This window comes from Ursus americanus, chromosome 23, assembly GCF_024610735.1.
Source record: "Ursus americanus isolate L20-20 chromosome 23, mUrsAme1.1.p, whole genome shotgun sequence".
In the NCBI taxonomy this organism is placed as follows: Eukaryota; Metazoa; Chordata; class Mammalia; order Carnivora; family Ursidae; genus Ursus; species Ursus americanus.
In genome coordinates, this window is record NC_142149.1 from 35112365 (window position 1) to 35139806 (window position 27442).

The 27442-nt window shown below is 40.3% G+C and overlaps 1 protein-coding gene across 9 annotated transcripts in view; it reads right to left on the minus strand.

Annotated features, from left to right (window-relative positions):
- Nucleotides 1-27442, minus strand: part of ACACA (acetyl-CoA carboxylase alpha) — a 280609-nt gene that overhangs the window by 129809 nt on the left and 123358 nt on the right. For all 9 annotated transcript variants that reach the window (XM_045773207.2, XM_045773206.2, XM_045773203.2 and 6 more), the window contains 14 exons: nucleotides 24499-24649; nucleotides 23187-23290; nucleotides 20826-20907; nucleotides 20245-20390; nucleotides 19278-19428; nucleotides 17848-17982; nucleotides 17351-17497; nucleotides 16601-16789; nucleotides 15570-15670; nucleotides 14747-14835; nucleotides 10376-10500; nucleotides 3126-3239; nucleotides 1795-1908; nucleotides 691-780 (listed from right to left, as the gene is read on the minus strand). In XM_045773207.2, coding sequence (XP_045629163.1) covers nucleotides 691-780; nucleotides 1795-1908; nucleotides 3126-3239; nucleotides 10376-10500; nucleotides 14747-14835; nucleotides 15570-15670; nucleotides 16601-16789; nucleotides 17351-17497; nucleotides 17848-17982; nucleotides 19278-19428; nucleotides 20245-20390; nucleotides 20826-20907; nucleotides 23187-23290; nucleotides 24499-24649 — 1738 coding nt within the window. The remainder of the gene's footprint in view (nucleotides 1-690; nucleotides 781-1794; nucleotides 1909-3125; nucleotides 3240-10375; nucleotides 10501-14746; nucleotides 14836-15569; nucleotides 15671-16600; nucleotides 16790-17350; nucleotides 17498-17847; nucleotides 17983-19277; nucleotides 19429-20244; nucleotides 20391-20825; nucleotides 20908-23186; nucleotides 23291-24498; nucleotides 24650-27442) is intronic.

Here is a 27442-nt window from a genome sequence, read left to right on the forward strand (position 1 = left end):
ATCATCTAAGATACTCCTTTTCTTCATTTTCAAAAGACATCTGCTTGGCAATTTTACAGTAGTATTCAGGGCCTGCAATTTTTGTGCTTAATGAGGTAGAGGGCTGTAGTGGAAACAGAAAAGTCTTTGAGTCCGACTGACCTGGGTTCAAATGCAAACTCTTCCGCTTATTATCTACATAAATGTGGACAAGTCACAAACTCTGAGTCTCACTTTCTTTTTACTTCATGAAGTAATGGTAGGGGTAAATGAGAAAAAGAGTACACCTAAAACAGTTCATTAAATGTTATTACTTTCTTTCTCAGGACAAAATATTTCATAAGAGCTGCCTGAAAATTCAGAAGATAACTAAAATCCATTTTATTTGGCCCAGATCATAAAATGGAATATGTTCTGGTCAGCCATATGGTTTTTCACTTATTGTTTTATAGGGAATCCTAATTCAAATATCTGGAAAAGTAGAGACTATTGAGAACTGTTGGCAGCTATTTTCCTGAGATTGGAGCCCGAAGTGGTGATTAGTTCAGCTGAAACACTTGACTAAAAGCAAGTGTTTGTTTCAGAGGAAAAGACGACGCCAAAGCACCAACCTTACGGCCGAAGAAAAAGGACTGACAGAATAGCCAAGTGGACAGAAGAAATCAGCTAGAAACCTAGAAAAGGTCACATCATGTTGCTATGAAAACTCACCTCCAGAGCTGCCATCCTCACTACCTGGTTGCTGTGATAGAAGAAGTTTGGTAGGACGTCAAAAATAGATGTTTCAGACAAGATGAGTTTCTGGAAGGCACAGAGACAAGCTTAAACAACTACATCCAAAAGAGAACAATTTCAGTGCACAATATTTTGCATTTGAAGCACTCAGAGTAACCCAAGAATTCTGCCGACGAATGTCATATATGAACTTAACCTTCTTTGTGTCCCAGCTTCCTTAGTTACAAAATGGGGAAAATGATACCTATCCTCATGGGTCTGTTGTGAGTATCAGAAGAATTAATATATGTAAAATTCTTAAAAGTAATACACTAACAACTCATCATTAGTGACCATAATTAATATCCTTCCTGACACATATTTGTACCCAACCTCTTAAATATTGTCTCAATCCTCCACTATGGTAAACCACAGATTTGGACCCCAGTTGAAACCCTCTGTTTCAACTATGAACCAAATAAGCAAAAACATCCTCCCCCTGCTCCCAGGTTCCCCAGAAGGAAATCTGACAGAAAGCCTGAAGACTCCCTTGGCTAGATAGAACAATATTACTCTTATTTAAAGGTAGAAAAATAGAATGTCATTCCTGAGGAAATGACGTTGTCAAAAAAGTAATAGTCAAGGTCCTCTCAATTAGTAGTAAAAGTAGCCAATACTCCTCTATAAAATAGGCTCTGTATAAAGCTTAATAGTAAGCATTATAATAAAAATGAAACTGAAATGACTTAAGTAGTTTTGTCTCTAGAAGACTAACTACCTATTTACACATCTGATTCAAATATCAGACATCAACCAGTGCAACCACTTAATTCTAGCCTAGAATATATTCTGGATAAAAAGCATAAGAGGCAAAGACTTCAACAGGACACGTCTACCAAGGCAGGCCTATCTGATTTTTAAGTTCAACCACAATTCTAACAGCATTTTTATGAAAAAAAATATAGTAAGTATACATCATTTTATAAAGTCAAGGCATGAAACTTCACTACACAGAAAATCAAAATAGAGTGATTAATTAAATCATGCTTGGGAATAAAGGGGACAAGAGTGCACAGTGGTAGAAAGGGACTACATGTATACCTGCAGGTTCTCAATGCAAAACTGATGTCCGTACATGTCAATTGCTGAAAGGAAGATGGACTCTACTTGGTTATGGCGAAGCTCATATGATGGCAAATGGGACGCAATAAGAACCTAGAGTGAGAGCAAAATAAGAGGCATAAGTTCCTGAGGGAGTGATTATTCTAGCCTCCTATTAGGCAGCTCTGATACAAAAGCAATAAATATAAATCTGTAAGTGCAGGCATCAAAGATAAAACAGAGACCAAGTAAAACAACTTCTAGGTCCTGTAACGTAAAGCCAATGCCACCAAATATTGCATCTCGGTTGACTCTAGCTGTGATTTGCGTTGTGGGCAATTTCCCATGGGGGGGGGTGGGCAGCGGGGGAGGGAGAGAAAACAGCTTCAGTCAAGTTCCCTCAGCGCATGTGATTTACCATTGCAAAGCTGCTAGTCCTGGAGACTGCATGACTAGCTGTTAATTGGGAATCAGGTCTGGCAGGGAGCAGCTGTGGAGAGTGGAGGCAACAGAGCTAGGCTTTTGCAACTCCGAAGTAGAAAGGACTAGGAAAAGCTGCTCTGACAGCCCCAGGTACTTGGTATCAAGGAGAAGGCGTCGGGATGGAACACCAATGCGTGTGAGGAGCAGTGTCACAAACATACAGGGACACGGTGGGACCTGAATAGTCTCAGCAGGTCACTGAGAGGTTCAATAACTTTGAGTAGCTCAGTGCCATGGATACAATTGCGGAGAAAGCAGAAGGTCACTGAACAGCTTCAAATGCTGCTTCCTTGTCAATGCCCGTGCACTGCAACACAAAGGGAGGGCCACTTCTTGGCTTCCCTGCTGAAACCTTTTGGAATGGAAATGAAGACTACAGGGTGAAACTAACCAGACTTCTCTAGGGTTGTTCTGATTGCCAGCATTTCGGATTCATTGCATTATCTTTCTGCTTTCCACACTTGATTTTTTCCTACACACTTAAAAAAGTTTTCACCTGCTTCTAAGCTCCCTTTGGGAAGTGAAAAATATTGAGTTTATTGCCATCCCTTAGCCTCCTTTCCTCCACGTGACCCTGGTTTACTATCACAAGGCTCCTAGGAAAGGTAAACGGTAACAGAATTATATAAGAGGAAAAAAGCCTTCTATTTTAAAGAGACTCAACGTTAATGTTTTCCTTCCTCTTTAAAAAATGTACCACATGAAAACATTTGTTCTGAAGGCAATGAGAAGACATGTGGGAAAACGCACGATCTTTGTCAGGTGACAGAGTCAACGCTCACTGTTTCTAAGAGCACCCAGTCTATGAAAACCATTTTTCCCTCAAGATAACCAACACAAAGCCTTACCTGGCGTGCTCGGAGCGCCACTTTGGCATTGGTGGTCTTACTGAGCTGAGTTAGCTCTGTGAGGATATTCAGCAGCTCGTCGGTGAGAGTAGGGTCCCGACCGCACAACTGGTCCTAATTGTTAGTGTGAAAAAACACATACACATCCACATTAAAAAGAATTGTGGCTAGAACTCTGAAATAGGAAAAGGAGACAAAAACAAAGTAAACATAGCGGGATTAATAAGAAAAAAAAATTACAAGAAGTTTGCATTAAGATTTTATTTATTTATTCGACAGAGACAGCCAACGAGAGAGGGAACACAGGCAGGGGGAGTGGGAGAGGAAGAAGCAGGCTCCCAGCGGAGGAGCCTGATGTGGGGCTCCATTCCAGGACCCTGGGATCACACCCTGAGCCTTAACGACTGAGCCACCCAGGCGCCCCAAACTTATTTTTATTCCAAACAATGTGGTCAAGAAGATCCCAGAGGAAGCCACTGATAAGGAGAAACCCAAATCCCTCAGTCATTCATATTCAAAATTCCTAGTGAATTTCTTTACAAATCGACACTGTACTTTTAACATGAAGAAATCATCCCAGACCTTTTAAGGGGTCTGGGGATTCTGAATAAAACCTAACAGATGAGGCCTCAGAGTTTTAAGAGGGGGGACTAAAGGCTTTCCTGTTCCCTCTCCCACTTTTGGAAAGAAGGCATAATAAAGCAAAAGGAACCACTCCTGGTGGTTTTCATTCCACATGCCAAATGTTCAGCATCCCAGGAGGGTGCAAAACAGAAGCACAAGAACAAATTATTCATTTAAAAACACACACTAAATAAAAACACCATCTCATATGCTGACAATTCTATACCCGAAATCATGTATCCTCTTGCTGTACCAGGAATCATTCCAGGATAACTAAACATGGTGAATCCTTAGCTGGATCAGAGGGAAAAACCACGCTCCTACTATACAGTCCATGGGTTTATTCAATTGGGTACTTCCTCTCCTAAAGTCAAAACTTAAGAAAAAAATTCTCTATCATATTTTGAGAAAAATGTTTCTTCTCCAGTGGAATATTAGTTCACTCCCAAAATTCATCTATTATCCATGTAATTTTCATCTTAGCTGAAAAAATCCTAAGTTTTCTGAAATGTCTGTCCTTTTCTGAAATTTACAGAGCTATTTATAGAAGTTCCTAACACCATACCACATAAAATATACACGTTTAGGCACAGTTCCTCTACTTGGAGTTTGAAACAACTTCCTTTATATTGCAGTGAATTTTTATTCTCCCTCTACTACCAACAGGACATGAAAGATGACCAGATTCCCAAAGGCTTGCTGTTGCTGCCTTCTGATTTTCTTCCTACCTTGATTATCAGCCTTTTTCCTGAAGAATCTCCAGGTCATACTTACCTTCCTCATCTCAGGCATACTCTTTATCGTCTTTTTATCACAACAGTATAAACAAAAGTTTGAGGCTTTCGGGGCAGATATGCATTTCCCAAAACACCTTTTCTATAACCCCTACTACCTTCCACATCACTGGGTAAACAGCTTTGGAGTACTCAGCACCACCATGCGGAGAAGAACGTTTCTCAAACATTTTTTTTCCTCTTTTAAAGATTTTTATTATTTATTTATTTGAGAGCGAGCGAGCAGAGAATCTCAAGCAGACTCCATGCTGACTGCGAGCCCAACACGGGGCTCGATTTCACAGTCCTGAGATCATGACCTGAGCCAAAACCAAGAGTCGAACACTCAACCGCCCAGGCCACCCAGGCCCCTTTTCAAACATTATGAAACAGGAAATAGTTTCTGGTTCTCCAGTCCACCAACCAGAAGTCGGCTCCAAATGTCGAGACATAAAACAGATGATGGGGTTTATAGTTAAGGAAGTGCAAGTATTGTTTTCACCTGTTGAAAACAGGGAATTCACTGATCTGAGTGAGAAGATTCACCTGTTTAGTGAAAGGAATTTACGAGGGGAGGAGAGAAGCGGCTAATAGGTGACTGTAAATCCAGGGTTTGGTTGAGGGTGGAGTCATGGACCAGAGGGCCTCTCCATGTACTCTAGGGCATAAAAGAAAAAAGGAGGGAGACAATGCAACTAAGTTGCATCTTTTGTTGAAAACTAAGGAGCAAAAAGACAATTTCAAAGGAATATATAAAATCACCAGAGACAAGACCACAGGAAGACAGAAGAACAGATAGGTAACAGTGGATAGGGAAATCAAGACAAGTTTTTCCTACCAAATCCCTCTTTTCCCAATGTTCCTAACAGAGAAAAATATTCCTTTCTGAGGTTCTTACTCCACTCATCAGAAAGACCCACTGAAAGATCTAAAAACCTAACAGGTGTCCTAAATAATAAAACTCAGCTACTCTGCAAACAGCCAGACTCAAGTCTCAACATCTAACAAGAAAAGCCAACATGACAAAATAAGAACATTAGCTACCTACTTGTATCGGACAGACGCAGGAGCTCTGATGGGGAATGTTTTCCCTTGAAAGGAAATCCAGGTTTACCTTTTGAGATTAAACTAAAATACATACATAACAATGGAGCTATCCTCTTGCCTAACTACAGATCATCTTCTAACTTAACACACAAAACCACTTTTTTAAAAAGCCACTTTTTTTGGATTCATCTTTCCACTATGAGAGAAAAGGAAGGGAAGCAGGGTAGGGAAAAAGAAATAGTATCTGAAAGAAAAGTGAATTATGGAGATTAAAAAAAAAATAATCGGGACATAATTATTCATTCACAATCACCAAATGACAGTCTTCCCGGGCTCCTTGTGATAAAGTACAGAAACCAGACCTTTCTGGGACATGAAGCATCAAATACAGTATCAAGAAACCACTACCTCCATTAGTTTATCCTGACTTGGATTTTCCATTCAAATATTATTTCTCCATGGTCATCACGACTACTTAGAAAAAGACTGGCAATAGGAAATCACATATAAAGTAACCTTCTCAACCTTCTCTTGTCCCTGACCTGGACAATGTTCAGGTCCTAAAAGAAACCACCAGGCACTAAAGACCATTCTATTCATCAGAACCAACCATCCGAAGATATAACATCCAGAAGGAAGTTTATGGCCCTCTAGCCTAGAGACAGGCTTCCTATGGGAAGCCCAACATCGCCATCTAATTCTGGTGAACACTTTGTAACAATGACATTAAATGGCAACTATGTCAGCAGATGTGTTTCCTCAATATAAAGACGTTCTTTTAATGAGCCTAACTGCTGATTCTGGGATTACAGATTGCAAAAATCTGTAGGCTAAAGTGAACATAATTATTCAGTAATGGCTAAGGTTGGTATCACTTATTTCTTATATTTATTCTTAAACTGGATGGTGGCTAACAACAGGGAATATTTCAGATTTGCAGAAATATAACAAATATGCTTAAGTGTCAAAACCATAGTCAAAGTTATGCAGCTGTCAAAAGAGCCCAATATAATCCAACCTGATCTTAGCATCCTAGCATCTGAAGGCAATTCAAAACAGAATGTGACTTATGTGTAATGCTCTTGAGACATTAACTACTGCTCAGCTGAGTGAGGCACTAATCCCAAAATCATCAATGGACTGGTAGCTTCTTCTAGTCACAGCTGGACTTTTTGACATTCCAAGGATGCCATGGGACAAGTTTAATAAGACATTCTTAATATCACCCTTTTTCAGTAAACTTGGGTTCACTGAGAAAGACAACTTCTTTATTTACACATTGGACAAAATTATTTGCAGTCATGTTAAGAGCAAGAAGGAAAGGCTCCCCATCTAAACCAAATCAGAGGCTCAGAGGCACGGACGGCATTACTCATAAGGAGCATGGTTGTTTATCATGGTCACGTGGACCATATCAGAAGTAGTGAGGGGAGGACTACCTAGCATCAAGGCGGCTACTGGATACGTACTTTGCTATTTAGACAGCTACAAGGATGTTGATACTTTTTATTGGTGCCAAACTGCTTAAATTGGCCAAACAATCTTAAATAAGGGTATCTGGGTAGCTCAGTTGGTTAAGCGTCCAACTCTTGATTTCGGCTCAGATCTTGATCTCAGGGTTGTGAGATCAAGCCCTGCGTTTTATCAAGATTCTCTCTCTCCTCCCTTTGCCCCTCCCCACTCGAGCTCTCTCTTAAAAAGAAAAAAAAAATCTCTTAAGTATCTCTAAGTAAACATAAACAATGTTCTAAGCTTTTTCCTATGAAATCAAATGTAAGAAATAGAGCTTTCAAAAAAATTAATTTGGTCTTCCAGACTTTGGTTTTAATCGAGGCACCATGTTCCTCCAAATAGAGGAAAAATGATAGGACTTTAGCATTTTACTTGGTATTCTGCTTTCCAGACAGGGTGAAAGATTAGAACAAATTTGCTCAAGAGTCCTGGAGGCAAGTTACTACTGGGCGCTCTGCTAACGCCTGGAGGGGCTGAGGGCTTCCTCGGAGCAGCCCACGTTTTGTAGCACTGATTCACAGAAGCCTGATTGTCTTGATCCCTCCCTCTAGGTTCAAAAGCCCCAGAAATCATCATCTAGCTCAGCAAAGCACACCATCAACAATCCTACTTCTAGAAAGCAAAGATTGAAATGCCGGGCACATAACCATCAATCAGGAAGCCAAGGTAAGCAGAGAAAGGGGAAGTGGCAGAGAACATAACCTGGGGAATTCGAATGCTACCATGTCCAGGTGATATCTGTAAAAGGCAGTGAGACCTATAGAAAGAGTGAGCCAAACAAGTACAATAGCTTTTACCAGCCACCAATATTAATGCAGATGTGGGGCGGGGTGATGGCGGTGAGACCTGCCCATTACCAAAGAAGGAATGAGGAGACCCCCATCTGGTGTTCGGTAAGATCAGATCAGAAAGGAACACCTCTTGAGCTCTCATTCCTGCTGCCTAATAGGACAGGGCTAGCTGGCCCTCAGCTCAAGCATATCAATTAACTTCTTGATTTACAAATCTCTAAGATAAAGTGAAAGTAGCTGATGTTTCAAGAGAAATTCAATGATATGAAAGCCTACAGATCCTAGGCTTTGTTTACTGAGTTTTGCTTTGTTGTTGTTTTTTTTTAAGAAAAATGTGAAATGCCAAAATAAAGAAAAGGACAAATCCATCTTTCTGGTTCACATCTTCAACCTTTCCCTCCTCCTCTTCCTCCTCCCCCTCCCCCTCTCCTCCCCATCCACCCTATTCCTCCAAACCCAAACACTAACAACAGCTCTTTTCTCCAAAGAGCTCAGCCTGTTGGAAAGAAAGTTTGGGCACTATCCATGCAGGTAAGAAGTAATCAGGATGACAAGGTGGGGAAAAAAAGAACAGCAGCAAGTCAGAGTCCCATTGGCTTCTGCCTGTCCTGACTGGCAAAAGCAGAAAGCAAAGCCTCAAACCAGTTCTCTGACAGGGCCCAACGCCTCTGCAGCACCCCCCGTGTAATTACACACTTGAGTGACTGGACTCTGAAGAAAATTGAAGGCCTGAGCTCCGAACAGCTGCCATTTTCTCTCTCCATCACACCAGCGTGATTACTTGAGAAATGAACAGCCCCGGCTCAAAGCTACTCCAGAATTCTCAGAGGAAATATGGCTCCGTGTTCCAATAATGAGATTCTTAAGGCAAGCGTTACTTACAATCACTCCGCAAAAGGAGCGAGCCGAGCCCCTATATCTTACAAATTAGAATTTAAGAAACCCAGCGACAGTCCTGGACGATCATTACTCTTCTGCTGCTCCAAGGATTCTGGGCTTTGTCTATTTTTAGTGCAGAAAACTGTTAAGTCCTTAAAAAGGTAATCATAATAAAATGAAAACTCACCATCATTAGCTCCCTAAAAAGGCAAATACACCCCATTTTAGGTCCAAACTGAGAGATTCTTCCACTCCCTCCTCATTATCCCTTTCTGCCGGAAAGTCTTGTTTTATCCAAATGAGAATTAGCAATCCTTGTATTGAAATTTTAAAAAGCAACTAACTGGCCAGAGATTCCTTCCTTCTTTTGATTGAAGGAAAAAAAAAATCAACAAATTGCCATAGATAATAGCACTTCTTTGCTGAAACCTGTCAATTGGGGAAGTTGAAATATTACATAGTGCTGATATATATTTTTTCCTTTCAGATGCATCTTCTGATTTCCCCACCATCTAGCCATTCTAGGGTAGCAAAAGTAATGAACTCTCCCTGTAATTACATGTTTTTAAAAGTGACTATTCTAAAAAAATGTTATATCCTTGAGAGTTAACCAGCGAGGCAGACAGGAAGTTGTGGCACTGCTGTTAACCAGAAACGTGAGCTAGTTTCCCTTTATTCTGAACTATGAAATAAAAAACAGCAGTGACGATTTATAGTTTTTTTTTCCTCTGAGAAGAAATAATAGAATCAAGGTACCAAGAATGCCAATTCCACAAAGGGACAAAAGAGGAAATTCTAGGAGAGAAAAGGTACTTTGGTCTCCAAAAAAGACCAACAGACAGTAGCCAGGCAGCTGTTCATGGGCTCTAAGAATAGTACTACAGTTCTTTTGATTCCTAGAACTAACCCAACTGGAAAACTCTAGGAGTGAAGGACTTACAGATCATCTTTAAAAATTCTTAAGTCCAAAGTCCACAAAACTTCTACCCACTGGTCAAATGTACATTAATTGTAATCACAATTACTAGTCTCGCCTCTATTTCCCACGTTCTACTAATTCTCATATTACGAGGTTATGGGGAAAAAAGCATGTATCCACTACCAGTACAAGAATCTGAGCTTAGAGTTCCATGTAAGTAAGAGAGAAAGGGACCTAAAAAAGATGCAGAATAAATTTAAATTTCTTTGGTGGGAGGGGCAGTACTGAAATTCTAACACTGTTTTTTGTTCTTAAGTTTTGGGACCTAAGAGCCCTTGCTGATATTCATGGAACAAACAAGAGTTATCATGACAAAGTATACTGGCTAGATAACATTTTAAAGCTACTGTCGTGAGTGACAGCAGAAATGGGGACGCACAAGGCATCTCTAAGCCGAGTCAAGAGATCTGAGTTCCTGTGCATGACTCCATGTACAACACCCCCAACAGTCCTGTCCTGGCTGGAGTAGGTTCCTTCAGGTCAAGGACAGAGGGAGAGGTGAGAAACTGTTCACCTACAACCCAAGCACCACTCATCCCCAAATTACAAAAGACAGGAGCTTTTCCTCTGACCACAGAACCTCGGGAAGGAGAAATGCTTTCTTCACATCAACCATCCTTATACGTTCTGAAAAGTGGTACTCACAATAAGCATTGTGACCAGAAGATTCTTCTTGGTGACTTGAGCATGAGAGAAGATATAGTTCAGTACAGTGTTCATGTCACTCTTGTTCTCTTCTCGAAGGGCGAACACACATTTGTCATAGTGACCTGCAAGCAGCAAAAACAATGGGTCCTCATCCATGGATGAATGTTCAGTTACATGCAATTTGTTTTTTTATATGATTCACCTGATAAGCAGTGAGAGGAAACATCTCAAGAATTTTCCTGGATGAATTTGTACAGAATTGGCAGTGAGGTTTAGTAAAAGAAACTCTGGACGAGGAGTCAGGCAATCTGGTCTAAGACCTGGGCTCAAAGCCTAGCTCTGTTACCAATTTCCTTTGTGCTTCTTGGCAAATCGCTTTACCTCTCTGAGCCTCATTTTCACACACCCCCCAAAAAGGGTGGAGGGAAAGTATGTCTTAGAGACTGGGTGGTTGGTGATAATTCCAACCCCCCACCCTCACTCTGAACTCTCTCATTTAGCTTCCTGGAATGGTTTCCTTAGCAGAGAGGGTTCTGCTGCTTAAAAAGAAATGCCAATACCATTAAACTTGATGATCTCTAAAGTCTGCCCCTGGCTTGAGATTCTGGTTTCATGTCTGACTCACTGAAAATGTTTCACCCTAACTGTAAGGAACAGTTTTAGCTCAAAAATAAAACCACACAAACTTGTCAATATCTACAAGAGGGATGGCTGCTACCTCTGAAATCAACATTTTGCCCTGTAAATTCATGGAACAGCTAAGCAATGCCTAGGCTTCCAAAACCATATTAAGGCAGAGATCAAGGAGAACTTTGCATGACGTCAAAAGGTCTGTGAGGAGAGTACGGTTATGCATATTTTCACTGGCCCTTCATAAGGCCACCAGGGGCACATTAGTTCTGACAAGGAAAGTTATGCTTTGCAACAGAAGCATAAGCTTCAGGTTTACTGTGGTGATCTCTACTGTGGGATATAATGTTCAGTTCTTCACAGAAAACAGCTTACCTCAGAATTAAATTTCCAAGTAAAGGAGAATTAGTGTTTGAAAAGACTCAAGGTCAGAATTTTATGAAAATCATGAAAATACGAAAGGATTATCACCTCAGTTCAGATTCCATGTTAAGTTACAAACCAGAACAGTTCGACTGTGTTACCATGGATTCCTAGAATACTGAGTACATTCAACCAGGGTAACTCGGCTGTGTTTTAAATATTAGAGATTGACATAAGATTTTTTTTTCAAAATGAAATATATTTGAATAACAGTGGGCTACAATACTTAAGAACTGACAATTTCATACAAGACCCATTGAGAACAAAATAGAGGCTATTTAAGAACTGGTCGCCCTATACAAATTCATACTTTTCCCAACCAAGACAGCTTTGAAGAGACAACAGAAATCTACCTTGGTAAAGGGAATTACTAGGACCAGGAGAAATAAAGACTATTTACCCAGGGAAAAGATAGCAGAGACCCTAAGCAGAAAGAAAGCAATGATACCAACTGTTCTCTTTTTAAAAACTTTTTTTTTGTGTGAAATACACACACAGAAGAATAAACACCCAGGTAACTACCACCTATCTTAGAACATTTTTAATTATCTTTGAAGGATCCTACGTGCTTCCCTCAGAAACGACTGCTAAGCTGAATTTTATGTCACTCACTCTTTGGCTTTTCTTTACGTTTATTCCATTTATCTCTCAATGTTATGTTTTTGAAATTCATCCTTTTGTTCATATGTGTAACTTGGTTCATCTACTTCACTGCTGCATAGTAATCCACTGTAGAAATATACCAGAATTCAAGTATCTACCCTACTTGTGTATGTTCTAATTGTCTCCTGTCTTTTTTGCTATTATGAATAATGCTACCACGAATAGGCCTGTGTATGTCTCCTTGTATGTAAGAGTTTCTCCAGATTCTATTATCTAAAAGTAAAATCGCTACGTTGAAGAGTATTTAAAAAGCTCAGCTCTATTAGATTCTGACAAACTTTTCCAAAGTGGTTTGCACTTTGGAAATTTGCACTGTCACTTACAGAAGCAGTGGAAGCTGATCTGACTTTTTAATGTTTGCCAAACTCATTTATGCTCACATTTCTCTAATTACTAATGAGCTTGAACATCTTTTCATAAATTTGTAGATCATTTGTATTCTCCCTTTTGTGAATTATCTTTTGCCCACTTTTCTATGAGGTTGTCTTTTACTTATTTACTAACACCCTTTGTTGGGTGCAGGTTTTGTAAATACATTCTCCCACTTTGTGGCTCATGTTTCCAGCCTCTTTTTGGGATCTTTTCATGAAAAGAAGCTCTTGAGCGGGGTCAAATTAATCAACCTTTTCCTGTATAATTTGCACTTTGTTTGTCTTCTATGACAAAATCTTCCCTACCTTGAGGTCATAAGGCTATTCTCCTAAAAATTTAGTAGTTTTGCTCTATAGAACATGTTTAAGTCTTTAATTCATATGGAATTGATTTCTGTGTGTATGGTTTAAGGTAGGGATCCAATTTCTTTTTCTGGCTTTGTAAATAAATAAGCCATTGTAGTAGTACCATTTACTGAAAAATCTATCCTTTCCTCATGATCTATAATGCCTGTTGTGTTATGATGTAAATTTTCATGTATGTGTGGATTTGTGTCTAGGCTATTATGTTCTATTGGTCTATTAATCTGTCCCTACACTAATATCACTATCTCCTCATTAATACGGCTTTATATTAAGTCTTGATATTTGACTGGACAAATCCCTCCACCTTGTATTTCTTTAGAAGTATCCTGGTTATTGTCAGACTTTTCTTTCATGTAAATTTTCGAATTAGCTTGACAAATTTGATGGATATTCCCTACTAGGATTTTTACTGGCACGTCAATGAATCTACAGATGAATTCAGGGAGAATCAATACTCGGCATGTGTATATTCCAATCTAAGACTGGGATATTTATTTAGATCTTTATTATCATTTACTCATTATAATTTTCTTCAAAAGAGGCTTGTACATTTTTTGTTAGAACTATTCCTTGGTATTCCATATTTTGGGTTGCTATTTTAATGGCCTATTTTTCTAAACTACTTTTCTAAACAACTGTTATACTATAAAGATATACAAAACTACTGGATTTTGTATATTGACTTTTGCATTCAACAACCTTGTTAGACTTTAATTCTAATAATAAATACGTGGCTATTTTGAGGTTTTCCAGGTAGACATCATATCTAATAGCGGCAGATTTATTTCCTTATTCCTTTCTAGTTCTCATACCTTTTAATTCTTTTTATCTTACTGCACCGGCTGGGACATCCAGTATGAGGCTGAATACAAGCAGTGAGAGCAGGTGCCCTTGTCTTATTCCTATCTTAAAGGGAATGCTCTCAACAATGCTTTCAGTTTTACCATTATGCATGAAGTATCCTATGGATTTTTCTGTGGGGGAAATGTACATGTTTAAAGACATTCCATTTTATTCATCATTTGCCAAGAGTTTATTTCTCACGAATGAATATTAAATTTTGTCAAATGTTTTCCCCCCCATATCTTTAGATGACCATGGTTCTTCCTCTTTGAATCTACCAGATGATACATTACAGTAGTTGGTTTTTCCAGTATTAATCAAGCTTGCATTAGTGGGATAAAGACAATTTCGTTGTGATGTATTATTTTATACATTGCTGGATTTAGTTTGCTAATTCTACTTGAGTATTTTTGCTGGTTATGAGTGGCACAGCCATCCTTTAAAAGATGCAGAAGAAAGCAAAACATATAAGAAAATGTTACGTAGTATTTCAAATTCTATGATGTTTCACTGCCACCTTGTGGCATGAAGCAGTATCAGCAGCACGCAGCTTTTTAAAATCTTAGCTAAGCTGAGTTGTTTCACATTTAGAGACTTCATACATCATTTAATGAAGCTCTTCAGAGAAAGCCAGGGATAAATTCCACCGAAATGATACACTGAAAAGTACTGGAAAATCTGAGCCTTTTTCAGATGACTGTGGCTCAATCCGTGGATTAGCTGTCAAGAGGCAAGCTCTTCAGATAGAGTTTTTCAATTTCAGCCTGGTCATGACTCAACCAACTCACACTAAACAAGGTCAAGAAGATATCAACAGGGAATACTAATCTCTACCAGAAAAATTATCTCAACTCTTTCTCAGAAGCACACCGGATTCACAACTTCATCAAGCTGTGTTTTGTTGTCCTTTCTTGGGCATTTGTGGGATATGGAGGTTTAGTTTTTAAGGAAGGGGTGACAGGAGGACAAGTTTGTTCATGGGAGGTGTTCGTGACAGGAAGAACTGGCTCAGCGGCTGCACAGTCTTACAGGGAACCTTTCTCAGAAACAGAGTCCTCAGGAAGAGGCTTACCATTCTGGAACTGGGTCTCTACTCGCAGGTACTGCCGCAGCAGATCCATCACCACGGCCTTCATGTGGCCTCGGATGCCGCTTCGGTACCTAGGAGAGCAGAAAGAGTCTGCACTGAAAAACCCGACAGGCTAACACTGTTAAATAACAGACTATTTAAATAATAAGCCTGGAGCCTAGGTTTACTTTCTAGATTTTCTACTGAACTGCTTTCCCTCTGAACTCTAGGACAGGACAGAAGCCAGCCTAAAATCAACTAACCGATCAACTTGAAGTCTAAACCTAAGAAATCTGGCTACAGACAAGACTCTTTTTTTTTTTTTTTTTAATTAAAGGAGAGAGAAAAAAATGAGGACAAAACAAACCCCAAAACCACTCGATAGCCCTACCTAACAGCACTCTGGTTCAGTTCCCACTAAGTAGAAGTGATCACTACACTCGTGAAATGGCTAAGGGCTATCTGAAAAATTTATGAGCATCTCAAAGTTGGAAATGTTCTGTCAATGTTCCTTCAGTCCAACAGTTGGCTCCATAAGCTAAGAAGAATGAATGTCATATTCGGCCCTGTGCCAGAAGAAAAATTGGGAGTTTCATCAAAATTGAAAGGAAAAAGCTATGAAATTTCTGTGCCTAAATAATCGACAGAAAAGATGTAGACTAGAAAGAAGTCATCAGAAATATTTTAGCTCACAATTCTAAGATATTTAGAAAATCTAAGGTATTTTCTAAGATACGAGTGCTTTCTAGTTTCTCTAGTCAAACCTGAGGTAGATCTCTTGGTGACTACTTAGGGAAAGGAATCTTCTGGAGTCACACGTACGTACCTCTGTACCAGCTGGACAATGCTCTGAGTGTTCATGAAGAAGACTTCCCGCTCGGATTTCCGGTTCAGTGTAGCTGCGTGGCTGTCTAGGGTGTTGGCGATCTAAAGCAAAAGAAAGAGAAAAACTGAACCCAACCCAACAAAGGGGCGCCCAAAGTATTAGCCTGTGTAGCATCCCCACTAGTAATCTCCATTATACCATGATCATTTCCGTCTTTCACATGTTGGGAGCAGCTGGAAGTTACTGGGCATAGTTTAGAGGCTTGTGTTAAATAAGCAACTTTAGGGGCGCCTGGGTGGCTCAGTGGTTAAGCGTCTGCCTTTGGCTCAGGGCGGGATCCCAGAGTCCTGGGATCGAGCCCCCCGTCGGGCTCCTCCGCTGGGAACCTGCTTCTTCCTCTCCCACTCCCCCTGCTTATGTTCCCTCTCTCGCTGGCTGTCTCTCTCTGTCAAATAAATAATCTTTAAAAATAAATAAATAAAAATAAATAAATAGATAGATAGATAGATAGATAAGCAACTTTAATTTCTTTTCACCCCTTCCCAGATGAACTAACGCGTGTATCACAAAAGCTACCACCTTACCAGAGACCCATGACAGGCAGGATACGCTTATGGTCAAGGTCACAACTTTATGCCCTGCTTGCCTAGCTTAACTCCTTACATGTAAATTAGCTTCGCGGGCAAAGGGTAAGCACGCTGCTGGGGGTAGTAAGGACGTCGTTGCTAATAAAACTACAAATATCCCCCTACTTTAAATTCACAAAATTCCTCTACTTAGGGCACAGGCCCAAGAATAAACCTCCATGAAGTACATGGCCAATAGGTTTTCCTCATAACCACAAATACTTTACATTTCACATATAATACTTTTGTTATTGGGCTTATATCTTGAGACACTTTTTGTGAAGGGCACAACACTCAAGACTGCAAAAGCACATCTAGAGAGAGGATCCACCCAGGAAGCAATCCTACAACATGAACTCCAGAATTGGTAGCTAGTAGAGAATGACAGTGTCACTCTATAAATACCTGCTGGCTGGGAAACTGACAGAGGACTGATGTGATGTTGCTAGCGTACTGAGCCATTTCCTTCTTGATAGACTTCTCCACATTGGGGGGAATACGGCCAGAGACACTGGTCATGATATCCTGCAATTCTAGCAGAGGCAAGGAGGGATCTCTGAGGGTCTTCATCAACCGCTCAACCCAGTCTTTTACCTGAGTAGAAAATAATAAAATAAGATCCAGACAAAATTAACACAATCCCCAAAATAAAGTGATATATCTGAATCCAGTACCATACAGTATTTACTGTGAAACTGTAATATAGGCATCTAGCACTGCCCTTGTCCTCTGGTTTAAATCCCAATTAAATGTGAAGTCAGTAACATAGATATGAAACAAGGATTTAAAGACTACAAATCCCGGGGCGCCTGGGTGGCACGGCAGTTGAGCGTCTGCCTTCGGCTCAGGGCGTGATCCCAGCGTTACGGGATCGAGCCCCACATCAGGCTCCTCCGCTATGAGCCTGCTTCTTCCTCTCCCACTCCCCCTGCTTGTGTTCCCTCTCTCGCTGGCTGTCTCTATCTCTGTCGAATAAATAAATAAATAAATCTTTAAAAAAAAAAAAAAAAAGGACTACAAATCCCATAAATCAAGGTCTCAGGCCAAACAGCTTTCTTTCCCTCCCTCTAAAGAAATCCTCATGCGACTTTTAAACTATCTTGGAGAACAGGTACCCTATGTGTACATCGTCTCCCCAAGAGAAGTGATTCATACCCTGCTGCTAAAAAAAGGATCTGGAAGGCAGTATCCATTCATTACGTTGACCAGATTATCCAGGACATAGTGGAACACTCGGTGGAGCTTCTCGCCTCTGAGTGCCGTGCTCTGGATCCGTGGCAGACTACCTGTGTGAAGCTCAGCCTGTCAACCCCAATGAGAGATCAAGTCATCCACTAGCTTCTGTTCAGGTTATACACGTAGAGTCATCATTCAAAATTAAGACATCCCTTTATCATACCCAGCTACAAGGAGAGAAGTCAAGGGAGGAAGCGTCATGAGGAAATCATAGAATCTTAGTATCATAGTAATTCTTGCAAAGTCTAGTTCCATAACACGATAGGCACAAATACAAGGCATGAGATCAGAGGGAAAGAAGCTTAAGAAAAGAAAAGCTTAAGAAAACTAAGCACTGAAATCATCTGCCCCTCTAAACTACCACTACCATGTAATCAGCTCTTGGAGAGCAAAATTGAAAGTACCTTCCCACTCACCTGTTGGACCTTGCTGGGGTTGTCCAACTGCATTTTGGCTATCACACAGCCAGGGTCAAGAGCTGTTCCAGGACGTTTGACATAATGGATACAGCCAGACTCTGCAGCTGTTAAGGTCATTACCATCTTCATCACCTATAATGAAAAATAAATTAGAGTTTACCCTCTCTTTATGAATGATTTAAAGAGGCTAGTTTTTCCCTCAACATCTAAGTCACACTATCTCTAATTCAATCCAGAAAAATGAGAAACCTGAAACCTCCAAGAGAGTATAGGAAGGCAATTAGAAAATCTCTCAGGATCTAGCTTTAGGGATTAATGACAGCTACTGACATTTCCTGTTTCTAATGTTTAAATTGAGTTTGCCATAGTTTGTGTTTTACTTGTTTTATTCTTAGAACTGATTAACGATTTAGCCTCCTCATACCCATGGATTTAGGTGCTCAGTCTGTCCACCTAAGATTCCCACGCCAAAACCTGAGGGTCATTCTTTGCTCCTCTTTCTCCCTTACCTACCAATTATCAAGCCCAGCCAAGTACCTCTTCTAAACCTCTCTCAGAAATCTTCCCCTCTTGCCATTGCTTTGGTTTAGGCCCTTATCATGTCTGGCCTAGAGCACTTGAAAAGCCTCCCAACAGAATCCCCACCTGCTATATATCTTCAACGAGGTCACTAAATGCAATCATCCTAGAGCCCAGATCTCATTGTATCACTCTTCTGTGTAAAATCCTTCAGGGACTCCTCACTGCCTCCAGAACAGTCTCAACATCTTCGTATGTCTCATAAGGTCTTTCACGATCTCAAGTTCTGATTACTTATTTAGTATCTTTGCTTGCCACTTCCCATTTAACCATAGTCCGTTCTCAAGCAATACCAATATGTACTTGCAGCTCCCTAAATATACTGTACTCTTTTCTGTGCCTTTGTACACACTGTTCTTCCTTTTACACATTCGCCCTGCCCTTCTTCACCTGGTGTATTACTATCTACCTTTCAAAAGTAAGATCAAAATCCCCTCTCTTGCAGGAAGACCTCCCCTACTACCTACCACATCCACCAGCTGCACCCCAATCTGGGTTAATGGCCCCCTGCTCTCTCAGAATTCATACTTCATTACTTGTCTGCTTTGTGGCCCCACTCCACCTATCGTATTTTTTTCTGTATAACTAGCACTTAGCATGACTCTTGTCACTTAATAAGTGCTGTTGCCTAGTATCTATTTTTGGAGGAAGAGATTCCTCATCTGTCAAAGAAAAACTGTGAGTTTCTTATTTGTTTTTAAAATTGTGTTCATAAGCCAATTAAACCAACTAATCCTCTTTACTTCCTATTTTCTATTTCTTTTGTGACTCTTCAGTCCTAATCCATCCCAGCAGACACTTTTCCTACCTTCCCTCCCATGCCCTGAGAGCCCCGTCCCCACCCTGACCTCAATCTCGGCATAGCACTGGCCAGCAAACACATGGCCTCCATCCTCCACAATGTACTGGATCAACTTCCCAGCAGAAGGTGAGCGCAACACCGAAGGGTCATTTTCCTTCTCAAACACACAGGTCTTATTGCCGATCGTGATGCGATATCTAGGAGGTAAGTAGGAGTATGTAAGCCAATATAACCTTGGGTTATAAAAGAGAATGGTAGAATGATGTCAATCTTAAACAAAACAAAAACACAACACAAATACACAATGCGCGTGTGCCAAAACTGGAAACTTTATTCTACAAACACACAGACACAAAGAACACTCATTCCATCTTTGTTGACAATGCAAATAACCAAAACTTCCTTCAATAAAGGTAAGATTAAATAAATTATAGTATATCCATACAATGGAATACTATATGACAATTAAAACGAATAGACCCCTCTACTTAAAAAAAACAAACATGAAGATGATGATGATATAATAGCTAACATTTCCTGAAACCTTACTATGTTCCAGGCAATGTTCTAAGGACTTTCCACGTGCTAAGTCATTTCACTGTCACAACAACACTGAATGACTGGTGTTGAACAGTCTATACTCTATGTTAAAGGAAAAAAATAAAGTGCAGAATAGTAACTAAAGGTTATTCTTATTTGTGAATGTATTCACAAGAAAAACAGTATATACATATACATAAATTATATATACATATAAAATTTCTGAAAAAATAAATAAACTGTTAACAGTGGTTGCTTAAAGAGAGGGGAACTTATTTTTCATTGTCTACTCATACTGGAGTCGTAGAGAGACAATATTTTTAACCATAAACACTTTTGAGCCCCTGAAATTTTTGTGAAGTACATGTACTATTCTTTACCCAAAAAGACCTTGAAAAAGCCGCAGAGCTACTGACTACTGAGAGGGAAGGTTGACACAATGACCGGCAAATGGCCCTCACGCAGCCCCTTACCTATCCACTTCCTCCTTCATGTATGTGGTATAACTGCTGCCATCGTAAGACAGGAGCAGCCCTCCGTCACTCAGCCGATGCACGTCTACTTCTACGCATGAACCATTCATGATCACCACATAGGAGTTGGGAGACTGCCGGGTCACCTGCAGGGAGTGAGAACCAGAAGGGACAAGTCAGTGTATCCCTTCCAGGTGGAGCCCCAGAAAAAAATTTCAGGACCTCAAAAATATAGGTAAGAAAGATCTCTCAGAGAAGAAGGTGCTCTTAGCATCAGTGTCTGTGGGCAGGGCTCAGTCCTGCTGCAAGCTACTAGGGCAACCTCAGATGCTTTTCCCTAGTTTGGTTGTTCACTGACTCCTTTATCTCTTGGCTGCCTATGTCACATTAAAGAACACTAAAACATTTTCATAGAAACATCAAATACTGCTTCAGGCTACTGACACAAATAACAACTATAATTTCACTAATACCCTGCCCTGCAGTAAACCAAACATTTCCCCCAACCCTTGACCTAAAGAAAGCAAGCTAACAAAGACAGACAAAAAGTAAGGTGTAGTCTTCAGTGGGGTTCAGCATACCTTAAGTACATATTTGACTCCCCCATAGATAAGCTCAACATCTACTGTATTCAGAAGCGTATGCGCAGGAAGGACTTGACCCCTGAAAGAACAACAACGTGAGTCACATTTACTTCTAGAAAGTTCTAGAAGGTTATAAGGAAATCTCCAAGGTTATTAAAAGTAGCACTTCCTGGAATATCAAGACTGGAAACAACCTAAAGGAGCATTAGGAAGAGACTGACAGATGAATTATGAAAAAGCGCTGTAATGAAATATTATACAGTCATTAAAAAGAAAGAGGAAGGCTTTAATGTACATATTTTTTAGTTTATTTATTTATTGACAATCTCTATACCCAATGTGAGGCTTGAACTCACGACCCTCAGATCAAGAGCTGAATGCTCTACTGACTGAGCTAGCCAGGTGTCCTGAAAGATGAAGGCTTTGATGTACTAATACAAACTGCTCTCCAAAATATACTGTTAAGTGAAAAAAGCAAGTTAAATTGTGCACAGTTTCAGAATATGCTACCATTTGTGTTTATAAAAAATAAGGGTGGGAATCGGGGCGCCTGGGTGGCACAGCGGTTAAGCGTCTGCCTTCGGCTCAGGGCGTGATCCCGGCGTTGTGGGATCGAGCCCCACATCAGGCTCCTCCTCTATGAGCCTGCTTCTTCCTCTCCCACTCCCCCTGCTTGTGTTCCCTCTCTCGCTGGCTGTCTCTATCTCTGTCAAATAAATAAATAAAATCTTTTAAAAAAAATAAATAAATAAGGGTGGGAAGAAATAAATATTACATGTATATGCTTATATAAATTTACAATATGTCTGGAAAGTTACAGAAGAAACTGGTAACATGGGTTGACTACAGGGAAAAAAAACTAGGTGGTCAAAGAACAGAGGTAAGAAGGAAACTTTTCACTATCTAGCTTTTTGTGCCTTTTGAACTTTGAACCATGTGAACATATTACTTGTTATTAAAAATAAATAAAATTAAAACTTAAAAAAAAAGAGAGAGAAATGCCCCCAGTAAAATCAACCCCCATCTACTGCTCCCAACGTAGTAAAAGAAAAGAAAAGGCAATAGGCCATGGCTGGGTTCAAGGGAAAGGGAAGGACATTGCCAAGGAGGGAAACATTATCAAGAAAGACTTTTGACAAGAGAAAGAGGGAGTGAGTGATAAATCAAGTGAGGCAAGACGTTAATAACTAGTGAATATGGGCAAAGAATTATATAGAAGTTGTTTTTACTACTCATGCCACTCTTCTTTAAATCAAATTATTTCAAAATACAAGTTTTAAAAATAAATAAAAAATAACTAACATTAAAAAGGTAGAGGGAAGCTTCCAGAGGAGATTATGCATGACACATTTATACACTAGTAGGGAAGCCATTTAACTAGATTAGAGATTGCATGGTGAGGAACAGATGTAAGTAAAATTGGACTGGTAAAAAGGGGCCAAAGTGTATAGGGAGTTGAAAGTCACATTGAGGGATTTAGATTTAATACACAAGGGTAATGTGAGCTGCTGAAGGTTTTAGTGCATGAAAGCAACACAATGAAAGATATTTATCGTAAGACTTGAATAACTGCAATCTCAGTTCAATTTTTAAAATTTTGTTTCTCCCTTTCAGACACCTTAAAAGAAAGCCGATATAAGTCTAACAACACAGAGGAAATAAAGTGCCTGTGATTAAAGTGCTTTAAAATGATTAGCCCCTCGGACCATTCCTTCGGGGACTCAAAGGCAGAGCTTAGTCTCTAGAATCAGAGTTAGAAATTAGTTTAGCCCCATACAGTCTGATCCTCTAGTTGCAAGACTCATGAAGTCATCTTGAATATCAGCCTCAATTATGAATTTCTGAAAGGTGTTGCAGGGTTTGATTCTAGAGAGAAACACCAGATTTTCATCACTGCGGGGCGGGGGGCAGTTGGAGAGATTTAATGCTTGTATAGGAGACAATGCTTATTTCAGCTGGATTTGTTTTTAAAAAGCAACCCATTCTTGGGCAACTGGATGGCTCACTTGGTTAAGCGTCCAACCCTTGGTTTTGGCTCAGGTCATGATCTCAGGGTCATGATCTCATGGTTGTGAAATCAAGCCCTGCGTTAAGCTCCCCACTCAGTGGGGAGTCTGCCTGAGATTCTCTCTCTCCTTCCTCCCCTCCCTCTACTCTCTCTCTCTAAAATAAATAAATAAATCTTTAAATAAAGAAAGAAATAAAAAGCAACCCATTCTCCCACATCTTTTCTCTCCCCCGCCTCCATGATCACTGAATAACAGGTAGCACTCACAAGCTGCCAAGAATAGAGAGAAGAATAAAAGGATCTTTGAACCAGGACTACTGGTTAACGTGTCTGTAAGAAACAAAGCCTACCTTTCTAAGGAGTGAAGGAAGTTAGAGATGCTATTCCGTAGGCTCACATCTGCCACGTGGAGAGCCCCACATACAACTCCCAACATGGTGTCAGGTCGCTCTGCCTGAAAGAAAGAAAAAGAAGGCAGATCAAAAGCATGATCCCTTCGCACCGTGGCTCCTCAACTTAAATCGGGCCCAAATTTGCTCTGAAGAAACAGCTAGCATGGGGAAATTGAGAACCTCCATCCTTATTACTCAACTGATATTTGAGATAAAAACACATTTACTTTTAGACCTTGAATAGAGGCAAGGGTGCCTGGATGGCACCGTTGGTTAAGCATCCGACTCTTTGTTTTAGCTCAGGTCATGGTCCCAGGGTCGTGAGATTGAGCCCCACACTGGGCTCTCCCCTGGGCATGGAGCTTGCTTAGGATTCTCTCTCCTTCTCCCTGCCCCTCCCACTTGTGCTCTCTCTCTCTAGAATGAGTGAATAAATCTTTTTTTTAAATTAAGATTTTATTTATTTATTTGACACACAGAGAGAGACAGTGACAGAGGGGCCAGAAGAGGGGGAGCAGGGGAGAGAAAAGCAGGCTCCCCACTGAGCAAGGAGCCTGAAGCGGGGCTCGATCCCAGGACCCTAGGATCATGACCTAAGCCAAAGGCAGATGCTTAACGATTGAGCCACCCCTGAATAAATCTTAAAAAAAAAAAGAATTTTAATAGAGGCTTCATTTGAATAGAGATGAAAAACACCTTTCTCTCTCCTCTCCCTAAGATTTCCACTGAACCCATCAAAGAGGAGCTCAAAAACAAGATTTTGTCATAAATAAAAAAGGTACAAGGATCTGGCCACTGTTAATCTCAAAGAAAAATGGTACATAATAAAATTTGGACCTTCCAATAATTTAGACCAATCTAATGATTTTACATAAAATCTTATTTAGAATAGCCCAGCAATCCAGAAACAAGGGGTAACTGCTGATTTAAATGAGACCCCCTCTCATCAGCACTTGGTAGATGGATATAAAAGTTGGTCGCTCTGAAGGAGACTTAACATCAAATGAGGACAGAAGTATTTCAATCCCTGGATGCCTCTCTTCAAATACACTCCAGGAAGTAATACTAGAACCCATAAACTAACCAGGTAACACAGGCACAAGGACTCTACGGTGCTAAAATTACACTGACTCCTAGATTTTTTCCAAGTAGATCAAGCATCATTCACATTAGAATCAAATACATTTTCTCTAGTGACATGGACTGATCACACCACAACCCTGTAAAAACCCAATCCCCAGAGCTGTTTGGCAAGTGGGGAAATACACACCTGTACTTTCTCTGCTATCAGCCTGTCCAGCCAGCCAGTGTCAATTCTATTCAACTGAAAGCTTTCAGTCTCCAACAATTTGATGAGGTATTCAACTGTAGTTCGAAAGTCACCCCGAATAGATAGCTCCTTCAAAGCCACCACCATGTTTCTGGGAGAAGAACAGAAGCAGATCTGTTTCAGCAGCAAACATTTTCATGCTTTTCAATCATTTGAAGGAATCGTTTCAATCCTCTGGAGCCTTAGGAGGGAGGGGAGAGACTGTTCCACAAACATGAGGGTGCACAAGGAGGTGTGCTCTTTCGTGTGCATTCCAGACAGGAGAATGTGTAAGTCAGTAAACTTAAGAGTTCTGACTGATACTACCATAAAAGCATCAGCAAATCACAGATACGTCATTACGTAGAGGACAGAACAAATTATGTGCAAATCATCTTCAGTTTTCACTTATTGGGTTTCTATCATTCCTGGCTAACTAGGATTAGGGTATAATGCTCCCCTCCTTACACCTATTTTATTAAAGCATATTTTACATATAATAAAATATATTTAAGGGGCGCCTGGGTGGCACAGCGGTTAAGCATCTGCCTTCGGCTCAGGGCATGATCCCGGCGTTATGGGATCGAGCCCCACATCAGGCTCTTCTGCTGTGAGCCTGCTTCTTCCTCTCCCACTCCCCCTGCTTGTGTTCCCTCTCTCGCTGGCTGTCTCTATCTCTGTCGAATAAATAAATAAAATCTTAAAAAAAAAAAAATATATATATATATATATATATATATATATATATATATATATATTTAAGTATACGGTTCAATACATTTTGACAAATGCTAATACCTTAACTAGGTTCCCGTACAATGAGGCAACTGGCTGGGTACAGTCAGGTATCAGCCTGACCTTGCATGTGAGAGTGTTTTTTTAAGCCGCAGTTTAGACATCTGTGGAAGGAACTGCTCATTACTTTTATCACTTCCCAATTAAGTGTAAAATGATCTAATTTTAACAAAATTTCAAATACTATGAGTTTTTTCCTGTATATTTCTGCCCAGTGTCTGTCTTGCACAGGGCAGGTCCTTACTTCCACAAATACTTAATTAGGCACCTCACAGACTCAAGACACATACTAGACTCATCAGGGAAAGAGAATATAGATACAAAAACTGCTTTCAAAATATATGGCAGAATATCATAAGTGCCAGGAGAGATATAAGCAAAGTGCTGGAGTAGTTTTAGGAAGGGAGAAAATCCACCTCCCTATGGTTTCATGAAGAATGTGGAATCTGACATGGGATAAAAGTATAGGTGGGATTATGACTACGACAGGAGTATCATTCCAATGGTCCAGGCATTCCCTCAGCCTAGAACAAACATTATTCTGTTTCTCATCTCCATCCCCCTCTCCACACCCTCTTGGCCTGGCTTATTCCTGTATGCTTCTCAGCTGTCAGTCTAGATGGCACTTCCTTCTGGGAAACCTTCCCTGACCCCTCTAGACTGAGTCGGCTGACTCAGCTATATGTTCCTGTAACACAGTTATGTAACCCCACTATCATAAACAACATTTGCTACACTGAGTTTTGTCACTTATTGCCCATCTTCCTATGGACTATAATGCTCCATTAAGACAGAGACTATTTGGGTCATCATTATACTGCCATCAGCAAAAGATATTCAAAAATATCTGATGAATGTAGTGAATGAAAGAATGGACAGAGGAAATAGCAAGAACAAAGGGAAAGAGGGACAAAAACATGGGTCGTGTTCCGGTAACACGACGGAAGCAGAGGATATGAGGACAGGAACCAGTGGCAAAGCCATTCATTGAACAAATATTGACTGAGCATGTACTATGTTTAGAGGAAACAGCAGCAAGGCAGACAGCAAGGTCCTGTTCTCATGGTATGTGGATTACCATCTATGGGAAATAACGCTGAAAATGGGGATTGAGGCTATTCTGGAGGACAAGAATATGAACACCAAGCTGAAGAATATAGATCGAACGTTATGCAGAGAAAACGAACTGAGTTAAAGAATGAACTTCTAGCATGTCGTCAAGAAGCAAGCTTATTATAGAGACCATATATATTTTTAAAGATTTTATTTACTTATTCACCTGAGAGAGAGAGCACACGTGAGTGTGTGCAAGTGTGGGGAAGGGGGAACGGAGGGAGACGGAGAGGGGGAGGGGGCAAGGAATCCCAAGGAGACTCCTCGCCAAGCACAGTGCATAACGTGGGACTCAATCCCAGGACCCTGAGATCATGACCTGAGCTGAAACCAAGAGTCGAATGCTCAACCAACTGACTGACCCAGGTGTCCCAAGACCGTATTTTTAATGTGCTAAAAGTTAACGTAGTTAGCTTTACACTGTAAAGGAATTTACAGATCAGGTTAGAAGGAAAGAAGCAAGGCTTCTGAACCAAATTAGAAGCAAGGCTTCTGAACCAACCAATGGCCTGTAGGAAATACTCAGCGGTCTCCTTAATTAGGACTGTACACCTAAATACCAACAGAGGCCCCTCTGGGAATGTAAATGAGTGAGGCAGAATGGGTGGGGGCTGGATGAACGAGAGAGTTCATGTTTCCTCTAAAAGCAGCAGCCACACAAAGCTTCAGTTAACTTTTGCCAAGTGGAATATAAAACCAGTGTTGTCATTATCATCCCCTTTTTAAGAGAAGGCAGAAATCCATGTATCTATTTCAATCTCCCAATTTTTAAATACTGGCAACTTTTTTAAAAATTAACACTCTGCAAGCCAATCAAAACACATCTGTGGCTCTGACTAGTTGGAAAGCCATCAATTTGCAAGCTCTAGTCTAAGCTTTCTTCACTTTGGCAAAGCAGGATATGGCTGCGAAGGAAAAGGGCAGCTTTATAGCAGATGGCTTTTCTGGTAGCGTTGCTTTAATTCTGAAAAACTTTACTTACAGTTTTGAATAAATG